Source organism: Cynocephalus volans, chromosome 8 (genome assembly GCF_027409185.1).
Source record: "Cynocephalus volans isolate mCynVol1 chromosome 8, mCynVol1.pri, whole genome shotgun sequence".
Taxonomy (NCBI): Eukaryota; Metazoa; Chordata; class Mammalia; order Dermoptera; family Cynocephalidae; genus Cynocephalus; species Cynocephalus volans.
Window position 1 is genome coordinate 146,525,432 of NC_084467.1, and position 24,679 is coordinate 146,550,110.

Consider the following 24,679-nt stretch of genomic DNA (forward strand, 5'->3'; position numbering starts at 1 on the left):
TTTTAATCATTTGGATGGAAGTCTTTCTGAAATATGTAATTCTTTGCTCAGGTTGAGCTGATTTGGGCATCTCTTGTCTGCATACTTTGCAATCAACTGCCATTGTCTTCGCTCTATGCGTCCACTTAAAGTAATTTCTTCAAACTGCCCCTTTCTCTTTCAACTTTGTTGCTGTGGAATTTAAGTCTGACAAGCAAACTTGGTGTTAGAACCATGTCCCTAATTAGTGTAATTTCTCTATGAGTAAGGGCTGAGATCTTCCCTATGAGCAAGAGACTGTGTGGGGGGGATGTCTTACATATTTTAGTTGTTCAGAGGCCACTCTTAAATTTTCTTGTTCTAAAATAGCTTTATGTCAGATGAAGTTTCCAGATCACAGTCTCTTATGTGAAGTGAATGGGTATATAGTCTCTATGTCCCCTAAAAACTGACTGCAACAGAGCACAGTTAGTTGAGGGAGTAAAATCTGGAATCAGAGCAGTATGAAAACGAGAGAAGGAAACACCCCAACCTTCATTAGAGTATAAAAGAGAAAATCCTTCTTATGGAAGACTGTTAAGGACTATATTTCAATTTAAGCAAATAGACAGCTTTGGATGAAAATAGAAGTGTAAACTCAACTTAAAACAATATATCCCCTGAGTGGTATTCTGCATTTAAATTTGTAAGTTAAGGGAAAAACTAAAGAATAGAGAAGCCATAAATCAGGGAGGGGGAGGCAGAGCAAAACAGTTTCTGAAGCACCTGATAGAAATCAACCTTGAGTTGTCAATAAGAATGATTATTCCTTTGTTTATGCTGTTTCCTTCTTCTAGAATATTCCTCATATTTCCACCTTCATTCTGACAAGGGAAGTTAGTATTATCAATTCTTATTCCCCTTTTATTTTATTTTTTATTATTTTTTCCTAAATAATAGACTTTATTTTTATAGCAGTTTTAGGTTTACAGAGAAATTGAGCAGAAAATACAGATAGTTCCATACCCTCCCCCCACAGACATACACAGTTTCTCCTATTATTAACATGTCATTTTAGTGTGGTACGTTTGTTACAATTCTGAACCAATATTGCTATATTATTATTATTATTATTATTATTATTATTATTATTATTATTATTATTATTATTATTATTATTATCTTATTGCCCGTTTAGATTGTAAACATTGAGGGGCAGACATTGGAGGACTTCCTTTAGTGGAGCACAGGAAGATGAACTGAGCAGGTGTGGGCTTCCGAGGGTCAAGTTTCAGGACTCAAAGCAGGGGAGCTGAATTTTTCTTACTTGAGGTAGAGGTGGGATGTAAACAGACAAGGAATAAAACACAGCTGGAAACTGACCTAGGGAACAGATATGCAAGAGGCCCAGACTTCACTCAGTAGGGCTGTGCACGGTGAGGGGTCCAAAGGCCCTTGACTACTGAGGAATACAAAGCTGTTAGGGACACAGAGTCAGGGAGAGACAAAGAAAAACACGCATGTCAGGAGTAGTGAAGGAAGAGGCATATGGTGACAGCAGCTAGATTTGTTGCAGTATCATTGCCTACTTTGAGTAAGCAGATTACCCTCCATATTGTGGTTGGGCCCCATCCAATCAGTTGAAGGCCTGGCTAGAACAAAAAGACTGCTGCCCTGAGCAGGAGGGAATTCTTCAGCAGACTTCCTTTGGACTCCATCTGCACCACTGCTTGCTGGCCCATGCTGCAGATTCACACTTACCAGTCTCCATAATTGTGTGATCAGATTCCTTACAATAAGTCTCTTTCTGTAAAGATACACATCCTATTGGTTCTGTTTCTTAGGAGAACCCTGAATAACACAGGGGTCAGGGAGACAAATGTTTTATATAATTGTCAGATCTTAAAGTCTATGAAAACATAAAAAAATCCCTGAGCGCTTTAGAATTTATTTTTGCAAGGGAGGAAATTTATAATATCTGTAAGCCCATGTATCAAGATAATTAAATAAAAACAAAGGGTTTTTGGTAGATGAAAATTCATTTCCTACAATCATAGAAGAGTAATAAGAGAAATATTTCTTGGCATCATTTATACCCCAATACTAGTGATATTATTAGTCTAAAACCTTCTCAATAACACTCACTTATTTGCTTCTTTTAGAATTAGAGCCAGAGCTAACAGCTGCACCTTCTATCTCCCAAATTAATTCTTTGATCTTTATTTCAGAATGACCAAGACTATCCAAACTTAACCCTCATTTATTGCATAAAATTGTGCTGATAGTATTTGAACTGATACATGAACCTGAAATATAGTTTGAGTAAGCATCCAATAATTGCTGTTAATAAAAATTACTCCTTTTTTCCTGAGCAATGACAAACAGCAAGGAGCATAGTCATATGGAGCTAGTCATACTTCAGTTCAAATCCTGGTAGTAGTACTTACTAGCTATCTGTCTGTGGATAAGGTTTTACATGTGCCGAACCCCTCATTTGAAAAATGGAGATAAAAATTACTTCCTTTTGAGAGGTGAGAAGATTAAATAAAATAAGTTGTGTAACAGTGCTCATGAGAGTTCCGGGCACACAGTATGTTCTTCATGAGTCTAATTTTCCTTTCATTTTTATTTATAGTTCATAAACATTTATAATTTTATAGTTTTATCATTCATATTTCTGTATGAATTATAGAATTTGGAAAGTTAGTAGTTGCAAAAAGCCTTAAGATTTTTAGTTCTGCTCAATATCTTCATATATAAGTAAATTCAGTCCAGAGAAGATTTTCTTTACCTTAGGGTACAGGTTATTTGGGGGAAAGTGAGATATTTGTCTTCAGAGATAACGTGGAGCATAGTGAAATAACAGCTTTGTTATCTGACAGACCTAGCTTTGAATCCAGACACAACTTTCTAGCTTTGTGATATTGGAAAAACTACGTTCCTTGTGTCTCAATTGCTTTATCTTTAAAAGGGGGTAAGAATATGTATCTCACAGAGTTATGAAAATTAAATATCATGCATGTAAACAGACTAATTCATGCTTAGTTAATGAAGGTAATTATAATCTGCACAATTATTTGAGTATTTAATTTTTAAGTACAAATATCTGGCATTTTCTTTCACCTTATAGTATCTGAATTAAATATTTGAATTAATCAAGTAATTTAATATTAATTATCTGAATTTAAATCTTACATGAAAGCTTTCTTTAAGAATTACTTTAAAGCAATAATGTGGACAAGGGATTACATAACACGTGTATTCCACTTTAATAGTTTACTGTTTCCAGCAAATTTCAAGCAACATAAAATAAGCATCGGTAAGTAAATGTCGGTCTATTAGCTTATGAGGGAGGACATCTGGAGAGTTGTTTCTCAGGATTAGGGAAGGTTTTATGTTCGTTTTTCTAACTTCTCTTCTTAAATCTCTCTGCATAACAGTACTGACTGTGTGTTATGTGTTGAAGTGAGTGGTGTAATCTGTTACTAAGAACACTGGTACTTTAGTCTAAACTATCTGATTTGTCTTGGGTTTGTTATTTTTAATAACACGAATTAGCCACACCAACAGAGTCAAAAGCCTGCAAATGATTTTTTAATATAGACATCCCTCTCCTGCAATATCAACCTTGGTTTCTTTTTTTTTTTTTTCTTCCCTTAAAGCCTTTCTTTTTTTTTTTTCTTTCCTTAAAGCCCTTCCGAATCCTATTTTCCCCAACTTCTTAGTATACTGCTACAATAATAAGACTGGTCTTTTGATCCCCAAATCGCATACCCTTTCCTGCTTATGCCAATCTAGGCCTGACATTAGGCCCAGTGCTGGGCACATAGCAATAATATATGGTTGCTATTATTATTATTATTACACTGCCTATAAACTCTACCCTTTTTCAAGGCCTAATTCAAATCTCTCCTCTTTGTTTCAATTTCTAATCTAGCTGCCTTACGACTATTGTTGCAACAAATACTATACTTTACTCCCCTCCCCCACTTTATAACGCACTTTAGTTTCCTATCTTAGCTTTACTTCACCCTCTAAACAAGCTTTTATGAACTTAAATATTTTACTTCATTTACGATTTTAAAATCTACATTTGAGAGCATTGCAGTTCAAGCCATTTAAATAACTCCAGTGCACTGCATTCGTGGTGTTGTCATTATGAGATCTCTAGTTTGCTTCTAGTTAGATGCCTGGTGTCTTTTGATTTGAGGCTACCTGGTGTGAGACAAGAGCTCTGGATTAGGAATTTAGTTCTAGGCGTCCTGCTGTTGCTTAACTCTAATAAGACCTAACCTTTACAGACTTCTCTTTCCATATTTAAGAGTTACATCATTTTAACGTTTCTTCTAGTAAAATAATCATTCCGTGGATATATACATACATGCATCATATTGGTAAGTAAACACTCAGGGGTCAGGTTCCGAGTACTTAAAGCACCATGCATTTGTATATATTTAGCATTTCTAAGGTTGAGTGCTCTGTTTATCCCTCAGCCTGGCTTTGTGCCTTGGGATCCTTGTCTTGGGTAATGACAGCATCATCTGCTTATGAGCAAAGCTAGAAACCCCCGCAGTCTGACCACACTATTTCCTCTCTTTCATTCCTAGCATCAGATTGGTCAACAAATGTTAAAGTTTCTCCTTGTAAATGTAACTTGAAGGCAAGGTGCTAACTCAGTTACAGATGACCAGATAACAGATCTTACACAAATAACATCATTTTTTATAACACTCATCTACAAAATGGGCAAATATTTTCCTTCTGCTCACTTTACAGGATTTCTGAGAGAATCAAATAAAACAATGCATCTGAAAGCAACCTGAAAATTGCAAAGGGTTGAACAAATATAGAGTATTATTGTTGCTATTATTAATATTAGATAAGGCTGGTCATTTTAATAATATCTGCTTTCCAATAGACATTGGTTCTTCCCTTCATCTTTTTTTTTTTTTTTGCAGCTGTCTGGTATGGGGATCTGAACCCACAATGTTGGTGTTCTATAATACCACACTCCAACCAAATGAGTTAAGCAGCCATCCTTAGACATTGATTCTTAATTTTATTATATAAAACATTATTTTCTTCTTTTCAAAAATTAGACATTACCAAAGTATAAGTGAACTTACACTTGTTTATGACAAAAGGTGGGATGTATCACCTACCAATTGAGACTGAAAGGAAATATATTTCATGATTTTTACCTTGTATGCTATCTCTATGTTGCATTCTTCCAGGTGCCTGTGGTGGCTATACTGGGTTCAGGTGGGGGTTTTCGAGCCATGGTAGGATTCTCCGGTGTGATGAAGGCGCTGTATGAATCAGGAATTTTGGACTGTGCTACCTATGTAGCCGGTCTTTCTGGCTCCACATGGTTAGTATGCATTTTTAATTTTAGTTTTATTATGCTCAATGTTTAGGACCTGTCTAACTCAGACATTAGAAGAGAAAAGGGGATTTGGAAAATTGAACATTAATTTCAAATTTCTAAAATGTTCCAACTAATAATATTCCATAACTAATAATAACTTTTGCCATAAACTTTCTCCTTTTAAACCTGTTTGTAACTTAAAATGAAATGCAGTTAAAATGTAAATTAAAAACACTCCAATTGAAAATAATTCTAGATAAATATCGCAGAAGTGGAATAACATACTCCACCCATAATTAATTTAATCTTCCTATAATTTTCTGATTTGTCGTCCTTCAGCAAACATGTCTAAGTATACATGATTCATTAGGTATTCATTTTCTTCTTTAGGGCAAATAGCATGAAACACAAGATACTATAGTATACAGAAGCAGAACAGCTTTTGAGTGCAGAAATGTAGTACATTTCACTGATTTGTATGTAACTAAATATGACATTAGTCCTCAGTTCAGCTAAATGTAGATAGAGTTTTAAAACATCCATATTGTAATATTTGGACCGTGTAGATGTGCATTTTCACAAATATATTTGTCAAACAGTTTCAAAGAAGATCCTGCACACGTTTTGGTTTGACTACCTCACACAAGCTTTGGGAATCAAATTCGTTGCTCAAGTGTTTGAAATAAGAGTATCACCAGATTACCAAATGTCTGACTTTGATCTACAAGGCCTTTTTAGTCACTCAGCCATGGCAAGGCTCATCTGTCCTGATGCTGAATTTTGTATGTCTAGCATTTTAAACTTTCTGTGTCATTTCATCCTGTGAGATGGCTCTGAGTTTCTTCATTTTTCAGCTAAAGAAAATTTGACTCAGAAAGTGACTTGTCCAAGGTCACCAGCAGGGCCAGCATAGAAACTCAGACTTTTGATTCCCCTTTTCTAAGATTCTTTCTACTAAACCGCAGTCTTCTCTTGGACAGCTATATAGTCTATATAGAGTTTCACATTTAAATAATCTACAGTTTCTTAAATATTTTGAATCAGATTCTTTAGTTGAAAAACAAAAACCTAGGGCCATGGCTGCCACCTTCTTCGTATGTACCCTCAAAATGATTTATCTCTTCTGAAAGAAGGGTGTAGCCCATCATTATTTTTTTCCCTGGAAGGAAAGAGCAGGCACCTGCCTGTTTAGTGAGTAATGTTATGGAAAAGCTTGGACCCTTCCATTAATTCGCCTACTCAATCATTTTGTTATTATCCTTTGGGTGGTTGCTCTGTACTCACTATTTGTGAGATCCTGTTGTCCATCACTATTATGCTGCAAGAAGCTTACTTTCTTAAACTCATCTAATAAAGACGAGGCCTTGAGGGCTGATTTGGAGGTATAATTGTGTATGTGTGGACTTGATTAGAGCTGCAGCCATTGCTTTGGTTATAGATTTGGGGCAATATCTTATATTCTCTGTTAGGGTTCTGAAAATGGAAACAACTCCTGTACAATGCATTTAAGAGAATTTTAAATGTGCACACACATTTATATCTACATAAACTTCTATCTTTCAAAGTGTTATTTTCTTAAAAATTAGCTTTCTTTTTAAATTCTGTTTTCCTTAAAAGCCACTCACTGCTTAAATCCTTCCAACAGATGTTCACTCATGGACCATTTAATTTACTAATACAGTGGTGCCTTTTGAAGTTCTTATTTTCCTTGACTTCTTTGGTGGGATAGGGAAGGAAAGGGTTGGAGGTGGAGACATTTCACACACTAATTTGTCCCTCTTTCACATCACTCCTACCATTGCCTTTCATGCCAAATCATCCTCTCTGGTTGCTTTCTTCTCTGAATTATCCTCACTACTTCCAATATTTTTCTCCTTATGTGACTTTCCTCCAGGACCTCCCTTTTGCTCTATTATATCTACAAGTCTTTCCTTCACAATCCCACCAACTTCTACTACTTCAGCTATTACCAACAAGAATTTAATTCATGGAACCCCAGAACATTTCAAAACTTAATACACAAAAAAAAAGGAAAAAAAAAAAAACCTGAGTGGACATTACGAAGAAGCTGTCAGAGAGGAGAACCAAGTAAAGGGATGAGTTCCAGAGGGCAAGGGCACAAAGGGCTTCAAGAAGCAGTGAGTATTTTAATAGAGTGGAAAATCTGTAAGAAGGCTGGCTTAGGACTGGGTTTGGAGAGCTTTTGTGGTTTTAACAAGAACCACTAGGTAAAGTAAATAAAGGGTACTTTTGATCATAAAATTGAGAAGAATAAGAAGTGAATAGAAGATGAAAGCATAAAAGGTGGGAATGTGGACCTTGTCAGAGCTGTCTGTTATTTCATGCAGTTTGGTCCGAAAAGAAAGGACTGAGCAGAGTCATTGTTTGAAAGGAATATAGAGCCCAAGGAAAGGTTTTTATTTTTTTGGTTTCAGAATTTAAGAGACTTGAACATTTTGGTACAGGTCTGAGGTGGGGGAAATAGTGTGGAGAGAGAGATGGATGACAAAGGAACAGTGGGATCATAGAAAAAGATTCAGGCACAGACAGGACGAGACAGGGTAGGAAGCTCGGGGACGGTGCTCACCGTGGAAAGAAGAGACGCTTCCTGAGACAGAAGGAAAGGTGGTCAGAATGATTCATCTTCACAGTTCTCTCTTGAGAAGTCTAGGTGAGAAGGCAGGAAGTTCAAAGGAAGGAATTCGGAAAGACTTGGAAAAACAAATTACACTTGTGTGTTGTGTAACTTTTTATATTCTCCTGATATGTGAACATTATTTGGCACAAATGAGGTAATATGGAAATATCTGGAGAAGCCCCGGACCTCCCAGAAAGTTTTCTGTGGTCACAAAAGGGAATTTTAAGTAGGACAAAGCTTCCCTTATAACTGCTACTACCTTTATGGTAATTATTTCTGAAGTTATTTTAGATGATATTTATGATTTATAAATATGAGGATCAGCCAATCTTCAGACCTAACATGAGTGCACTGAGAGAGTCATGACAGTAACCTTGTGTTAGAGTTAGAGTTAGCACAGCTGTCTTCCTCAGTAAAGGTGTTCTCTCGGAGCATCCTAAGGGGCTGTTGGATGTGGCTGCCATGCTGGTATGGCATTACCAGCTAAAGAGAAATGAGAACAGCTCTGCACCTATAGACAATAGGGCCCAATTCTTTAAACTGACTAAAATAGAATTTGAGAAGGAGAGCTTTCAGGTGAAGAGTATAAAGAATTTCTGGAACACTGAAAAAAGAAAGGATTTTAACAGAAGTTGTCACATAAGGGGTAAAAGGCTCAAAGATCAAGATTTATGTTAGAGGACGATGTTGTTTGAGGTGGGGGCTAAGCTCGTCTTATTCCCTAATGAATCTCTTCCACTTAGCATAGTACCTGCCTTGCCTTGGGTAACAGTTGTGTAATGACTAAATGAAGACATGCATAAGTAATTGCATTTAGTGGGAAAAGTTTATCTAGGGATCTCATTAGGATTTCAGGATATTTGCTTCACAAATGTTAAAGGGCTTCTGTAGTCATTCCAAATCTTAACTGCATATGAGAATCACTTCTGCACTTTTTTAAGCACAAAAATTCGAAATCTAAATTACCCCTGAAGATTCAAATTCAGTGAGTCCTCAGGGGACCAGGCACTAATATTTTAAAACATTGACTGTGTGATTTGGAGACAAGGATTAAACTGGAAATCTCTTTTCCTCTGGTATGATTTAGGTTTTAATATTTCACACTTAACTTAAAAATGCATTTAGATGGAAAGAATGAGGTGTCCCATCATATAAATATGTTAAAAAATTAAGGACAAATATTTTCAGGTTTATTGATAAATACATATAAAACCCTTTTATTTATTAACTAACTATAGCGGCTCTGCTATGTCTAAGACATTGAATTTTTGAAACTTGATTGGTAAAATTGGGAAAAATTTGTTGATAAAGAGATGAAAATTAAGGAGTAACTATAGAGTTAGAAACTGGGGTGATATTTGTGTGCTTTAGGTGGTATCAGGTCTACAGAAATCAATTATATCTGAATCCTGCCCTGGTGCAACCAAGGAAACAAAGAAGCAAAGAAAGCTATTTAAGCTTAAAGAGCTACACAGAAAAAGTAGATATTGCCTACTACTCCATCTTTAGTTATCACCAAAGCCAAAATCTAAGTCTTGATGTAACCACAATGACACCATGAAAAGGCTGTCCAACTCAGCCTGTGAATCCTAAGGAATATGTGTTTATAAATGGTGAACAAGCACAGATCATTAACCCAATGCCAATGGCTGAGATATTTTAGGTCTTTCTGACTCTCACTAGGGATTGTATTTCCAAGCCAACTGCTTCATGAAAGGGAAAGAAAGACAGAAAGAGGGAGAGATAGGATACACGTAAATGAGCTTACTTTAACCTTCAGAGAGCAGAAATTGACCGCAGCCATTCTGCATGGAGTGAAAAGAGAGAATCGAGCTGACATCCATATACATTTTGGCTCCTTAAAAAGATCTACCTCTGAAACGGTGGCACAGAATCTTAGATTTTTAACAACCCCCAACTCCAAATGAAATATTTTCTCAATTTACATCCAGTGGTTAACACTCAGAGGAAGGGAAGAGAAAAAAGAGCCTTTAGATCTTGCTGAAAGCAATCCATTGGGCAGAGGTACTTGTTAGAATCACAAGCTGATTAATTTAAAGACCAGTTAATATGGACGGAGAAGGAAAATCACTGCATGATGTAAATAAGATTTGAATAATTACATCATTCTGTAAACCATAAGGAATGTCATCTTCCAATAGCAGAATGATCATATAATTTCCTTTTCCACTGGCTTTAAAAAAATAATTTAGTGACTAAATTGATTTCTATTAATATTACGTCTCTGTTTGATTATTTCCCTTATACTCACCCTGCCTCATTGTGGGAAAAATTTAGTATACCTTATAATAAAGTAAAACTGGAATGCATACATTAAAGATTAAAATTAAAGGAAAGGAAAAATGAGTTAGAAATAAGTTTAAAAACTCATGCTGTGACCTATAGCTTTGGGAGATTTGTGAAACAGGCTTGGATTTAAGCTTTCTAGAATTCAAGGCAAAATGAAAACTATGTACAGTTATATAACTCACATTTTTAATAAGTTAAGGGCAAGCCAATGGCCCATGGAGGTAGAATTATTTTTGGTAATAAGACCAGTCAAGAACTTCTTCCTAGTGTTTTCATAAAGAATGAACCTTATTCTAAGTATTCTGAGAACTGACCACATTAGAGGCTCAAAAGGATGTTTTGTTTTCCTATTCTTACGATGTCCTTAAATATAAACCAATGCCATTACCACAATGTGTGCATTTATTTATAAGTATGACAAAGTTTCGAAAATCAGATCTATGCTGATCTGGATGAATCATGTTGTAGATTTTGGAATAACTATAGGAGTGGTTGAATTTTGTATCTTTCAAGTATTCTAAACTGTATTTTTGTACAGATCTTTGTTGATTATCCTAGGCTTGGGATCAGAGTTAGCCAGTTTGATTTATCTTTACCACATGTTGCAGGAACTGTTACTATCAATTTGCATCATAAAAATCTTTTAAGAATTTTTTTTTTTTTTTTTGCTGAGCATGTGTTCCATTGTGGCTCTATCACTCTCCATTTGTTAACTTATCTTTGTTCTCAATTTCTCTCCAAGGAACTCTGAATCCAACAAGAAATTCTAGTTCATTGTGAAGGGGGAATAATATAGTCGCCAAGAACTGAAATCCTTTATAACAGATTAACACAACAAAGCCTCTCAGGGGAGAAGACAAATTTAGAAATCCAGTCCCACTGTTACTAATTAGAGAATGTGAGCATGCTATTTAAATTCACCAATCTTATCTTTCCTCATCTTTAAAACAGAAGATTTGAAAACCATTGTGAGTCTTTAAGACAACAGCTTATGGACAATTAACCAGCACAGTGCCTAGAACATAGAAGGGATCCAGCAAGAATTAGTTTTCTCCCCTTTCTAAAGGCAAGATAAACCATTTTAGCAGTAATTTTTATTTGAATCCCAAGAAAACAGGAGATTAAAACATGTGCCATTTCCTCTCTTTGGCTGCATGAAGTGGTAGAGTGTTTGTATCTTTATTTTATTTTGTTCTGTCAGTTCGGTAAGCTGTTCTTGCTCTATGCCAGGCATTAGCTAGTCACTGAGGCTAAAAAGGATAAATGAGCAAAGATTTTTTTTTTTTTCCTGAAGTAGGTCACAATTTATTGAGAGATACAGATAAGAAATAAGTAATTAATATTCAGTATTAGATCTTCAATAGTAGAGGTATTTGTTCAAAGGAAGGCAAAAACTGAGTGTTTATTGTCCAGATATCAAATACCAAGGAGATTTCTGGTGTCACCAGAGGTGGCCAAATGGCTGGTGGCCAAGAGGCTTCACAAGAAAGTATTTACCTTTAAAACCTTATTCCTCTCCAGGATTTTGCCCTGATATTCATATGCTTAGAAATCCAGAGACCTGTAGTGGGTAAAGTTTGGGATTTTGTCTAGTTGGCCAAGACACAATTAAACAAAAGCATTTGTTAGGAGAGTTAGGCATTAACAATAGTTGGGACAACACATTTTCTACCTGTAGATAATTATCATGGAAAGTCATATTGTTAGGTTGCTTGATTGGTATTACACTCAGATAAGTCAATTTATTTGCATGACTCATGTCATCAGCCTCTAATATGACTTTTTTTTTTTAATTGCAAATGGTTGACTGTACATATCTGTGGGGTGCAGAGTTGAATATCAATGTCTTTGTGCAATATGTGATGCTCAAATTATACAATGTAAGCACTTTTTATGGTTCTTTATCAATTCTTCCCTTGCCTCCCCTCCCCTCTCCTCCCTCTTTCCCATCTCGGTAACCTCAGTTCTGTTCTCTTCTTCTGAAAGTTCAGTGTGACAGTTTCATCATTATATCTTTTTTTCACTCTATTTTCTATTTATTTGTCTATATTTTTAGCTACCACTTATGAGTGAAGATGTGGTACTTCTCTTTCTATGCCTGGCTTATTTCACTTAACATAATTTTCTCCAAGTTCATCCATGTTTCTGTGAATGGCAGAATTTCATTCTTTTTTATGGCTGAGTAGTATTCCACTGTGTACAAATACCACATTTTCCTTATCCAGTTGTCCAACGATGGACATTTAGGTTGGTTCCAACTCTTGCCTATTGTAAACAGAGCTGCGATAAACATGGGAGTGCAGGTGTCCCTTTGACATGATGATTTCCATTCATTTGGGTATATACCCAGTAGTGGGATTGATCAGCTTCTAGTTGTCTGATAGGGATACCCATTCCAGGGGACAGTAGGCCAGTTAGGACAGCCTCTCCTCTGGACTGTGCATGGGAAGTCCAGTGTTTCTCTGTGGCCTCTCCTTTTCTTTGCTTCCATTGTAGGCCAGCTACTTTCTGACTGATGCAGTCTTTCCTTAACTGGATTAATATCTTCAACCAGATAAATAAGTTAACCGAGTATATCCTCCATTCTCCATCTTATGACAGTGAGTACCTGCTTTCTTTAGAGTCTACTGTGCAAATACCCTTTATTTTTACTGATTGTGTTTTTTCTTTATAGGTACATGTCAACCTTGTATTCTCACCCTGATTTTCCAGAGAAAGGGCCAGAGGAGATTAATGAAGAGCTAATGAAAAATGTTAGCCACAACCCCCTTTTACTTCTCACACCACAGAAAGTTAAAAGATATGTTGAATCTTTATGGAAGAAGAAAAGCTCTGGACAACCTGTCACCTTTACTGATATCTTTGGGATGTTAATAGGAGAAACCCTAATCCACAATGTAAGCTATGGTTCAATCTATAGTCCTTCAGTACAAATAGACAATGTATATAATACTGTTTTAAATAAAAGGAAAGGTGGTGCATTTTGTAAAAGTCACTGGATTCAACTTATTCTTTCAGCGATGTGTATTGAGCACATTCTCCCTGCCAGACATTATAACTCTTCTGTATTTCAAACTAGTGCTTACTAATACATTCCGACTATGTACCAGTTGTAAAGTGTGGGGAAATGCATTTGTATTCCTTTTCTTTGGAAAAATTCACACATTAACCCTTAATTGCCCATTTCCGCCAGGAATGGTACTCTTTTTAGATGAGGAAGTCAATAGGAGTGATATTTTAAAAGTAGAGGAAGAATGGAGGTTGCTTGAAAAAAGTCAGAAAAGGAAAGTGGATCACGTGGAACAAACCCCCTGGATGCATGACTGCAGTGTGACCTTTCATCTGAAGATAAAGCAGAGGAGTTAGAAAAGAGCCTGTGGCAGGGAGTCCAGGGGCTAAATTCTTTCCAGGACTCATAGTTGCCAAATCATTCACCAGTTCAAATGTAGACACAGTCCCTAGAGTTATGATTGTTTTCAGGATGAAGATAATTACTTCCACAGACTCAGAAATTTCTAGAAGAAATAAGACATCTTATTAAAAAAATTTAAGTATTTTGATTAGAAGTACTATACTAAATAGCTTTCTATCTGTATCTATTTACATATTTAAAGCCATTTTTTCTTTCTTCTCTGGACAGAGAATGAACACTACCTTGAGTAGTTTGAAGGAAAAAGTCAATTCTGCACAATGCCCTTTACCTCTTTTCACCTGCCTCCACGTCAAACCCGATGTTTCAGAGCTGATGTTTGCAGGTATGTCATTTCATTTTATAGAACATTTCCTGCAACCATTGAACTACTGTCATTTCCAGTGATTTTCTTTAGAGGAAGGACATAAATAATTTCAGTTGCTTTGTTTAATACACAAGAACATTGGAAAATATAAGAAAATATTAAACAAGATGATTTTCTGGTTGTAGAGAATATTCCATGAAACTAGCAACTCACGTATCTTCACTTAAGTTAGCGAAATAATAAAATTATGAATATAGTTAAAACTCAGTATTAATTTCTAATTTCTTAATGACTTTGACAAAATAATATGCCTAGTGCTTCCGGGCAATGCATATTCTTTTACTTGCTGGTTATATTTTCATTAATTGGGTTATATGATATATATTTGTCATTCAAAGCGCTATTCTAATTTTTATAATTTAGCACCTAAAAGTATTATTCTATACTTGTCACAGCTCATGAACAAAATGCCACATTTTGTTAAATCTCAGGGGTTAACACTTGTTTTTTCTTTATCTTCACTTCTTAGTTGCTTTAAAAGAATATGGCATCATATTTCTGGGGGCTTCTGCCAGTATTAACCTGCAGTGTGGCAGCATTTATGACTGTGGCTGGTGCAGTTCATCCTATTTTTAGGAAAATATCTCAGTGATGTCAGTCACACCACAAACTTAAAAAATATCATCATCAGTGGGGTGTAACTAGCAGATTTATATCCACAATCCATTTGTAATTTTACTGTCTCACTTTTCTCGACTGACTGCTCTCAGGTGAGAATTCAATATAGTTTATAAAAATTGGTACATATATAATTCATTCATTCAACAAGTGTTTATTAATAATACTGATAGAGTGTTTATTATGATTATGGTTCCGAAAGCATTTATCATATTTATTATTTTATTCCATTTTTTACTACAACCTGGGGAAGGTAGGTATTTTTAGCTCTGCTTCACAGAAGAAAAACCAAAACCTCAGAAAGACCTTAGAAAGTAAATAGCAGAGCTGAGAATTGGTCTCGGGAATCCTTTGTTCTTTTTATAACACCATATTGGCTTCTCTGATTACTGACCATGTAGAATGTCGTATGCCAGGTGCTAAGGTGAACCACTCTCCGCCCCTAAAGTATATTGTCCCTGTTATTTAAGACCTTATAATCTGTTCGGGAAATCTCCAATAATTATTAAAGAAGTTAAGGCACAAGAGAATACTAAAATGTTACTACACACTGTCATCTTGACCCAAGTTTGTAACCTCTTTTAGCCTCAGTTTCCTCACCTGTTAAATGAGCATGAGACTCTTCTCACAGTGTTTTGCCAAATAAATGAGGAAAAAATATGCAAAATACTTAATAGAGTGGCAGACTCAAATGAAGTTTCCAGTAAGTCTGAACAATTTGGAGTGTTGCATGAAAACTCAGAGAAAAGTCAGCAGTCTAGATGTGAAAAATGAATAGGATTTTTATATAAGGCAAATGTAGTTATTGGGTTGTGGGGAGTGGGAGTGAAGCTTGCTGTGGGAGTCTAGGATAAACACGGCATGCCCAGCAGCCACAAGGTAACTGCATTACCTTTGACTGTAATGCAGTTCACAGTGGAGAGCGAGACTTTATTAAACAGGGAAAATAAGTGTCATAATAAAATTGCTTCTCACCCCCCATGGCTATTCACTTGTGTAGTCTTGAAATTTGGGGGATTGGTCGATAAATAGTACTAGAATGCTAGTAGATCCAGCATGGCCAAATAAACCATCTTTAACCCAGAAAGCACTATGATATGGTTAAAAGATCACTAGATTCTGATTTGGAAGCCTTGTCTTACTTCTAAGGTGAAATACCTCAGGTGGGTTATTTACTCTCTCTGATTCTTATTTTCCTCATTATTTAAAAAAACATTATTAACCATCAGATTTACCTTACAGAGCTATTAAGGCAACCATATGAGATGTGTATAAGATAAGACTGAAAACTATAAAAAACATAAAAATATAATAGTTTTATTATTATGGCATTTTCACAGTGGCCACTTTTTATTTTGAACTTTTAGTTAATAGCCATTCTCAAGAGAAAACCTGACTAAAATAATTAGAGAATACATAATGTTTTGGTGAACAAATGTTTTGGATTCTTCTAGCATGAGAAGAGGCTATTTTATCTTCGGTTAATAGTGTTTGGACCTGGGTATGTCTGATGTTGACATCTGCCTAAATGTGATACTGCTACTGAGATGAGGATCCACCATTAACCTTGCTCATTAACCTTCTGTTACAAGGAGGTTTGAGCTGTATTTTCCAACAGATTTAGACAAAGACTTTAAACATTAGTTATATGGATCTTGTATCCAGACAACACATTCTAAGGTACATGTCATAAGGGTTCAAATATCTTTTTTAGAATAATTAATTAGTTTTTTAGTTGAAGCATTATTGATTATACATATTTGTGGGGTACAGAGTTAAATATCAACACCTGTGTGCAATAATATGTGATGCTCAAATCAGGACAATTAGTATATTCATCATTACATAACATAATCATTCTTTGTGTCCATTAATCAATAAGAAAGACTGGAGTCTGTACTTTATTCCTTTAAAATTTGAATAGATTGAAAATGGCTATTTATGGAAAAAAATGATATATTTTCTGAATTATATTTTAAAATTATATTTTGAATTATATTTTAAAATTATGTTTTAAAAAATTTCAAAGAACCAAATTAGCTTATAGAGGTTTTATTACCAACTTTACTTTTACAGTACCAGCAAATGCATTTCTTTCCCCTTGGAATAATTTTAAACACCTTTGTCTTTGGAAAATTTTCAGTGAGTAAATATTAGTGTTTAAACTATTAAATATTTTTGACTCCTCCACTTCAATACATTGCTGAGAATATTTACATCTTTCATTTGAAAATTTCCATTGGTGAATAAATTGCATTTATTGAGTATGACTGATGGTTTAAGGACTTCGCATTATGCTAAATTTTATGACAGAAACTGTAGGAATAAAAATATAGTACTTTTTCTCAAGAAAATTATAATCTCACTTAAAAAGATAATCATAAAACATGAAAAAAATTAATGTCATGCATGTGCAATATTATTATCTGCTAAAATGTGTAGACCTGACCTAAGGGTACGTTTTCACAGAGATTTGGGATAGCCATAAGATAGCCACTTTATGAGGGTGATGGAACTTGAATTCAAGTTGAACTTGGAAGGGTCTATCAAGTGGAGGTGAAGAGACATCTTCATGTGGAAACAGTATGAAACAATGCCCTGTAAGGAAGCCAAACATATGTTCTGGGGATCACTAAAAAGAAACTAGCTTGAGACTTGTGCACTCGTTGGTGAGGATTGGTGGTATACTTGGGGAAACTTTTAGTGCCAAATTATGGAAAGATTTGAATTCCAGACAGAAACATTTTTACTTAATTTTGATGATAATGGGAGATATTAAAGTTTTGGGGCAGGGCAATAAAATTATTTAAGTAGTGTTTTTGAAAAAAGTACTTGGTTACTCATGGGTAGATTGGAAAGGAAAGAAACTGGAAGCAAGGATATTGCTGTGTTTTTGTGATAAGGTTCTGGAGTTAGGGAGATAAGGAAAGAAAAGAGTAGACGGATATGAAAAACCTAAAAGTCATCAGTTGGGTGGGATGTAATGATGGATTTGAGAAAATAAAAGAGTAGTTACAGTAAAAGAAAAAAAAAAAAATTCTGGGCTGTAATAGTGTGATTTACCGAAATAGGTAAGCTGGAATGGGAGGAAATGTTATGATGTTATGAGTTTTTATCCAGGCAAGGAGGGTGGGAGGTGATGATGAAACATCTGAGTGCAAGTGCCCAACAGGAAGTTGGACATGAGTAGATGGAGATGCAGGAGAGAAGTTCAAGTCAAAATGTGGGAGTCAAGTGCAGGAGGGTAATAGTCAAATGCTCACAGGGTGAGCTGTTGAGTGAAGAATCAGAGGCACATCTTAGCTCTTGGGAATGTCTGTGATTACTGTGTATGCAGGCCACAGAATTAGTGAAGAAAGGATTGCTTGAAAAGTAGGAATCAGGAAGTTAGTTATGCTTCAGTTTCCAAGATACGGGTATGAAATTCAGAGATAGGAAATTACTTGTACTGATAAAGGAATTTTCCTAACAGTCTCTGATTCATTGCTAGTCATGTCTCACACTAACTTCATGTAAATCATTAAAAAACTAACCACTTTCTGATGAAGGGTGTATGTGCCATTTGGCAATGATTTGTAATGAATTACAGTATTATCTCATCACAATTATGATTTCATAACTTCCTTCATGAAAGTAGAATGTTCTGATCTACTATTGAGGAAACAATAAATATAGATCTACAAGTTCCTTTCCAAAACTTTGGCAACAGGTGTTTTGGAATTCAGAATATTTTAGATTTTAAAGTTAAAAAGATATTCATACTGTATATTACATAATGGCCCAGTGGGGTCTTGTAGTCAAACGCAGTGATATTTCTCCAAAAGAATATTTCAATATTCACATTGAGTGGGACAAATAAATTATGAAAAGAGACCCCCATCATTACAAGGCTGGTTCAGAACAGGTTCTACCACCAAATAAATAACAGAAAAGCTTGTGGATTTTGGAAAAATTTGAATTTGGGCTTGTCGGATAAGACATTGTAGACATAATTTCAGAAAGGGAAAAACTGAGAGAAAAAATAAAGAGGGGCAGAGGGTTATGGGTTGAGTAGGGGTGGATGTGGTGAGACGCTTTGGAGGACTGCCAGCAAAGACCTTAAACTAGAGACGAAGTAGGAGCAAGCCGCATAATTGCCGAAGGGAATAGCAAGTGTAAGGCGCGGAGATGGAAATGAACTTGGACTCTCTGAGGAACAGCAAGAAGGCCTATGTGGCTGAAGTGGAGTAAGTGAGATAAAACATGATAGGAGATTGGTTAGGAGATTTGATCAGACAGAAGTGGGATTCAGGCCATCACGAAGCCTTGTAGGTCATGTTTTTGTTTCCAGCACAGTGGAAAGCCATTGGAAAGCTTTCAGCTGATGTTGGTGTGCTGTGATTTATATTTTTAAAAAATTTATTCTGGCTTTGGGGTATCAAAAACATAGTAGGGGCACAGAGTAGAGGCATTTTAGGGGGCTATTGCGGAGGTCCAGGAAAAAGAGAAGGGCAGTTTGTACTAGTGTGATCGTAGTGGGCAAATGGATAAGTGACTAGATTCTAAGCATGTCTGATGATAAAGCCTACAGCACTGTATTTTTCAGATATGAGCTATAAGGGAAGAAAACCATCAAGGATAATCTTAAAGTATGAATAGTGGTGTAAATAGCAATGCAATTTACCAAGAAGGAGGAGGTTGAAGGAGTTGCAATTGGGGGAAATGGAAGTCAGACACTAGGAGTTCTTTTTTGGATACATTAAGATTCAGATAAATATTAGACATAGTTATAGCCATGGGAATACATGAAATATAATAGTGACCACCATTTATTCAGCGAGAAAATGTGCCATGTCCTCTTCGAAGCTCTGTACATTGAACTCGTTGGATCCTCAAAATGGTCTGACTTCAGAGACTGCTTTTAGACAATATACCTTATTGAACCTATTACCATGTATTTCTATGACATCCAGCATAAAACTTTGCACTGAAATCTTGTGAGTTAGAATACAATAATAAGCAAAATTAAATGAAGATGAATAAAAAGCAAATGTTAGAAAACATTTTATTCCATTTTCACAGACTACTTGCATTGTTAGAAAGAGTTTATTTTTTTACTATATCCACAGAAAGTCAGTAGTTTTTAATTTTCTTTTTTTTGACTGGTAAGGGGATTGCAACCCTCGGCACGGGGTGGTCCGCACCGCACTCAGCCAGTGAGCGCCTATATAGGATCCGAACGCGCGGCCTTGGCGCTACCAGCGCCGTGCCCTCCCGAGTGAGCCACGGGCCGAGTGAGCCACGGGCCGAGTGAGCCACGGGGCCAGCCCAGTAGTTTTTAATTTTCTATTCTTTAGAATGAAGATGGACTTTATAAAAAATGCCTGAGTTTTTAAATGGAAAAATGTATTCAATTTGTGCAAATGAGAAGGAATCATTTTGTGTTGTCTTATTTATCTATAAGCTTTTCTAGCCCCGACTTCTAAACAATACCATATGCATAATAGTCATTTGGTAAATGTTTGCATTTTAATATTTTAAGTAAATTAATGAAAATAATCATGGCATTGTTGAAGTGATCATTAGTTGTGCACATCTCTGTAGCATTTTCCTATTAATTGAACACTTTGTTTTTAAAATGCTTTCAGATTGGGTTGAATTTAGTCCATATGAGATTGGCATGGCTAAATACGGTACTTTTATGGCTCCTGACTTATTTGGAAGCAAATTTTTTATGGGAAAAGTTGTGAAAAAATATGAAGAAAACCCTTTGCATTTCTTAATGGGTAAGTGATCAAAATCTATCACTATTTTGTTTAAATATTTTAAATCCTGGTGCATTTTAAGTTATTCTCTGTTTCGGTTTTATTTTAGGTGTCTGGGGCAGTGCCTTCTCCATATTGTTCAACAGAGTCTTGGGAGTTTCCAGTTCACAAAATAAAGGTTCCACAATGGAGGAAGAATTAGGTATTGTAAAAGTATGCTTACATTGATAAAAATCACACAACATTATAAATTTTATTAACATATGTATACAGAGAACATTAAATCTTCATAGAAATTGTAATTCTAAAATTATCAATAATTTGGCTAAATCAACCTAAATTATTTCCTAAAAATCGTGTGTAATTACTTCTTAAATATTATTGTATGACATTCAGGTTGTGAAATTCATAAAAAACACTGATTTCTAAGAATAATTTTTACTAAGGCATCTCCATTCCTTTTTCTCAGTATGCTTCTAAACATTCTATTTTTGTTAGGGTGTACTCCTTTTATTAAATAAGTGGAACTTTTTAAAGATTAGATTCATCAACAGTTAAATACAGTATGGCACTTACAGATAAATTCATGCTTATCAGAGTTTATTTACCCCTTAAATACTCACTAGAATTCTCTTAGCATTTTACAGCTAATTCATATCAAAAAGAAGGAAAAACAGCTAAATCACCGCTGGTGAACTAAACTAATGATTTTCTTTAAATCTAACTCATTAGCTCATAATCAATTTAAAATATTCATGAAACTTGGAAAAGTGGACTTAAACTCAATTGAGGACCAGTGCTCATTCATTATAAGAATAATACCAGGGACACAGGTTTTCTTAAATGGATACGTTTGAATTAAAGTAAGCACAACAAAATATGCATTTAACATCTCCCAAAGCTTTGCCATCTGTTATTTTAATTAATGCTAATTTTTGTTGTGACTAATTTTTGGTAGTATAAAGAAGCAGTGAAATGCTAAATCTGAACTTCAGGCCAGACCAGCAGGGACCATAGAGAAGGGTTCTATGGACTGTCTGCAGAACTACCTACTATTTCTTCTCTGGCTGAGAAGTATCACAGGTCTATTTGAGAACAGAAAAGCTGACAAAATAACACTAAATGACTTTTTCAATAACGAATTCACTTGAAGAATGCTTGCATGTAAAAAGCTTACTGCAAGATTTATCAACAAGCTGCCCTTGGCTATCCCAGGCAATGGCAGTTGATTTAGTTATACTTTACATGCAAAAGAGAACACAATTGTAACATTAATTTGAACAGTATAAGTTGGCTTATAAGTAGTAGTGTTACTCCTGCAAGAATTGATTTTAATTACTGGATGTTTTATTTGGTATTTATATTTAATGTAGTAAACTTCTACAGTCCTTAATATGTTCTTCAAGAGTATCATTTGTGTTTTTGGATAGTTTATAATAACTAGTGATCTTATAATTCCATTAGAGCCAAAGATTTAAACATAAAAAATAAAAACAAACAGAAAAGGCTCTTTGTGCTTGCATTTGCTTCCGTCCTCCAAACATCCCTCAGTTAATGAGCAGCCAGGGTAGGTGGCACTCCTGAGCCCGTTCTGACCTTGAATACAAGGCCACATTCTCCATATGGTAACTACACAGCAAATGTGTAACGATGAAATGATCTTACTTGATTTATTTTAATGAACATTATATCCCAGATCAATGTTCTGTTCTCGTCTCTGATTTTGTGGAAATAACTAACTCTTCTCCAAATTATATGAAGATTTTGGAAAAAGAAAAAGAAAAGGAAAAAAAAACAGAGGGACCACGTTAGTAGGCTTGCTTCCTGTGCGCCTTCTCTGTTGAATAATCCAGATAACCCAGGGTTTGTTATTTTATTCTCCTAAGGCAGGAAGAGAATTGGACTGAAATAACACATCTGAAGGTGGGTAAGAAAGTAGCTGATGGCCAAGGAAAAAAAGGGCGTTTATACTAAAGAGTTTTGAGAAGACTCATTGTGAATAAGTCACCTTTGAGGTCACTGGTCTGGCAGCTTCTCCAGTTGTTCTGTGTGTCAGACTGAGAGGGAATATTGTGTACCTGAGAATATTTACTTGGGAATATCGTACTTGAGATCCACCAGTCAGCAGGGTGCTCGTTACCACAGACGAAGTAAAGATTTCCAGAAATGAAATCAGAGAGGTGACTGAGGGGACTCTGAAGACTCCTGGTGATTCTTTTATCCTTTGGCTGAATTCTACCTCTTAAAGGCATGTTCAGAGGTGGTTTTTGTTTCATTCCTTTTGAAGAAAGACTTCTAGGTAAATTTGACCAGAATCAGGCAACACTAAATGAAATTCTTTCATTTTTCAAGGAGTCTGGAATGTGAGTGATTTGTGCTTTTGAACAGATGGAGCTGTGCACTGTACTGTAGAGATGGAAAATATAAAAGTTCAGAATATTTACCCATTCATATCATGAAAACTGTCTCATAGAGAAGGTATTTTGGTGGACCATTTTCTTAAATGAGAGTATCAAGTGTGACCAATAAAAAGGGAATATTAAGGAAAGAAAATATATTTAGGACAAGAAACACATTAATTAATGTATGTGACACCTGAAACGGATCATTTCTTAACATCCCCTTCCTCTATAGAGCAAAACTATTTTCTGTAACAGACATGAAATGAAACGAATAATATTAGACAGTGAACATTTTATTTTACTGAATTTCATACGTATAATCATACCAGTAAAAATAAAAGAAATAAATGTCAATCTACTGCCTCAAACATTTATTAACCTTTCCATTACATACACTTGATCATTCCTGCACATGACATTTATGTAGGTATAATAAACATGCACAAAATAATATGGGGAAACAAATGTCCTGCCTATGTTTTTCTGTGTTTAAAGTCTCCAAAACAATTCTACCACTGAAAATTGTAAATTTGGGGCTAGTTTCTTGAAATTAAAAAAAAAAACAAAAAGCAAATTCTATTGACTAATAGAAGAGGGAAAAAAAAGTCGCTACAGAGAATGATTTTACATAGGTGTCCAAAGAAAGTTTGATTTTACTACAAATAGTAATTATGAGAATGAGCTGCATACTCCATAATTTAGATACATGAAAAAGGACTAGCTGTTATGTTAGATTTTAATTGCTGTCTTTGTTTTAAGGATTTATGATTGCTGTTTTAGTTTTTGTAACTGCTTTCTTAATACGTTCTGTAGGAAGTACAAATTCTTGACACCAAAAGGCACCTTTTAACAGATGATTTTCAGTATTGTTGAAAATCAAAATATAATTTGTATTAGTAGCTTTCATTCATTTTGGGGAAACTGTTCTGTACTTCTTCTGTAGATTTTGATTTCATCCTTTATTTACCTTCATAAACACCACTTAAAAATGTTTAACTGAAGAAAAATGTATATTTTTTGGTATAGTGGGGAGCTTCTTATAACCAAGTTATTTTTCTTGTCAGAATTAAGGTAAAGAGAAAATTCTCTTTAAATCATGAATGAATCAATTTAAACTCATTCAAATTTTCTTGTCCTGGGAAATTTTGTGTTCCAGTGAGAAATTTGAAAACATTAGTCCATCGAATAAATCTAGATTTACTAAATGGATCTAAACTTATACTGGTAGATCGAGACACCTCATTCTGTGGTTTTGCCCAGCTTACTTCTTTATAATAAATTTAATTGTGAATTTTGACACCTGAGATGCTTCAATTGTTTTCTTTTCTTTCCACAGAAAATATTACAGCAAAGCATATTGTGAGTAATGATAGCTCAGATAGTGATGATGAATCACAAGAACCCAAAGGTAAGGGAACCAGAAACTTCTCTGGCAGGGATCCATGAGGAAAGGATATGAATGCTTTGTTTGATTCTTTCACTCAGGATGCTAATAGTAGTCTCCACTTAAGACACTGAAGTTATAGGATTGTAGCTTTCTATTGAGAGAGAGGATTAAACATTGCATAGGTAGTAAAATAGGCAGCACCTATATATCCTTTCCTTTTTTTTTTTATTACCACAAAAATGTTATCAGTTGAACAAATGAACAAATCTGAGGTGGAAGAAATACTGAATTCTGTTCTAAGTCTGACAGGACACCAGGCTGCTCAGCCTCGATACTGTAATTTAGGAACATTTTTAGATGGCTTTAAAAATTAAAATTTCATCTTTTAAAATTTTATTCTTAAGTAGCGTGTGAAAAATTGTATTCTCAATTCCTCAGCCTTATCTCATGGCCAACA

The 24,679-nt window shown here is 35.2% G+C and overlaps 1 protein-coding gene across 1 annotated transcript in view; it reads left to right on the forward strand.

The window, feature by feature from the left end:
* PLA2G4A (phospholipase A2 group IVA) overlaps window positions 1–24,679 on the forward strand; it is a 247,567-nt gene that overhangs the window by 190,613 nt on the left and 32,275 nt on the right. Inside the window, exons 7-12 of the mRNA XM_063105935.1 lie at window positions 5,193–5,329; window positions 12,949–13,171; window positions 13,915–14,029; window positions 20,317–20,454; window positions 20,543–20,635; window positions 24,172–24,243. Coding sequence (XP_062962005.1) covers window positions 5,193–5,329; window positions 12,949–13,171; window positions 13,915–14,029; window positions 20,317–20,454; window positions 20,543–20,635; window positions 24,172–24,243 — 778 coding nt within the window. The remainder of the gene's footprint in view (window positions 1–5,192; window positions 5,330–12,948; window positions 13,172–13,914; window positions 14,030–20,316; window positions 20,455–20,542; window positions 20,636–24,171; window positions 24,244–24,679) is intronic.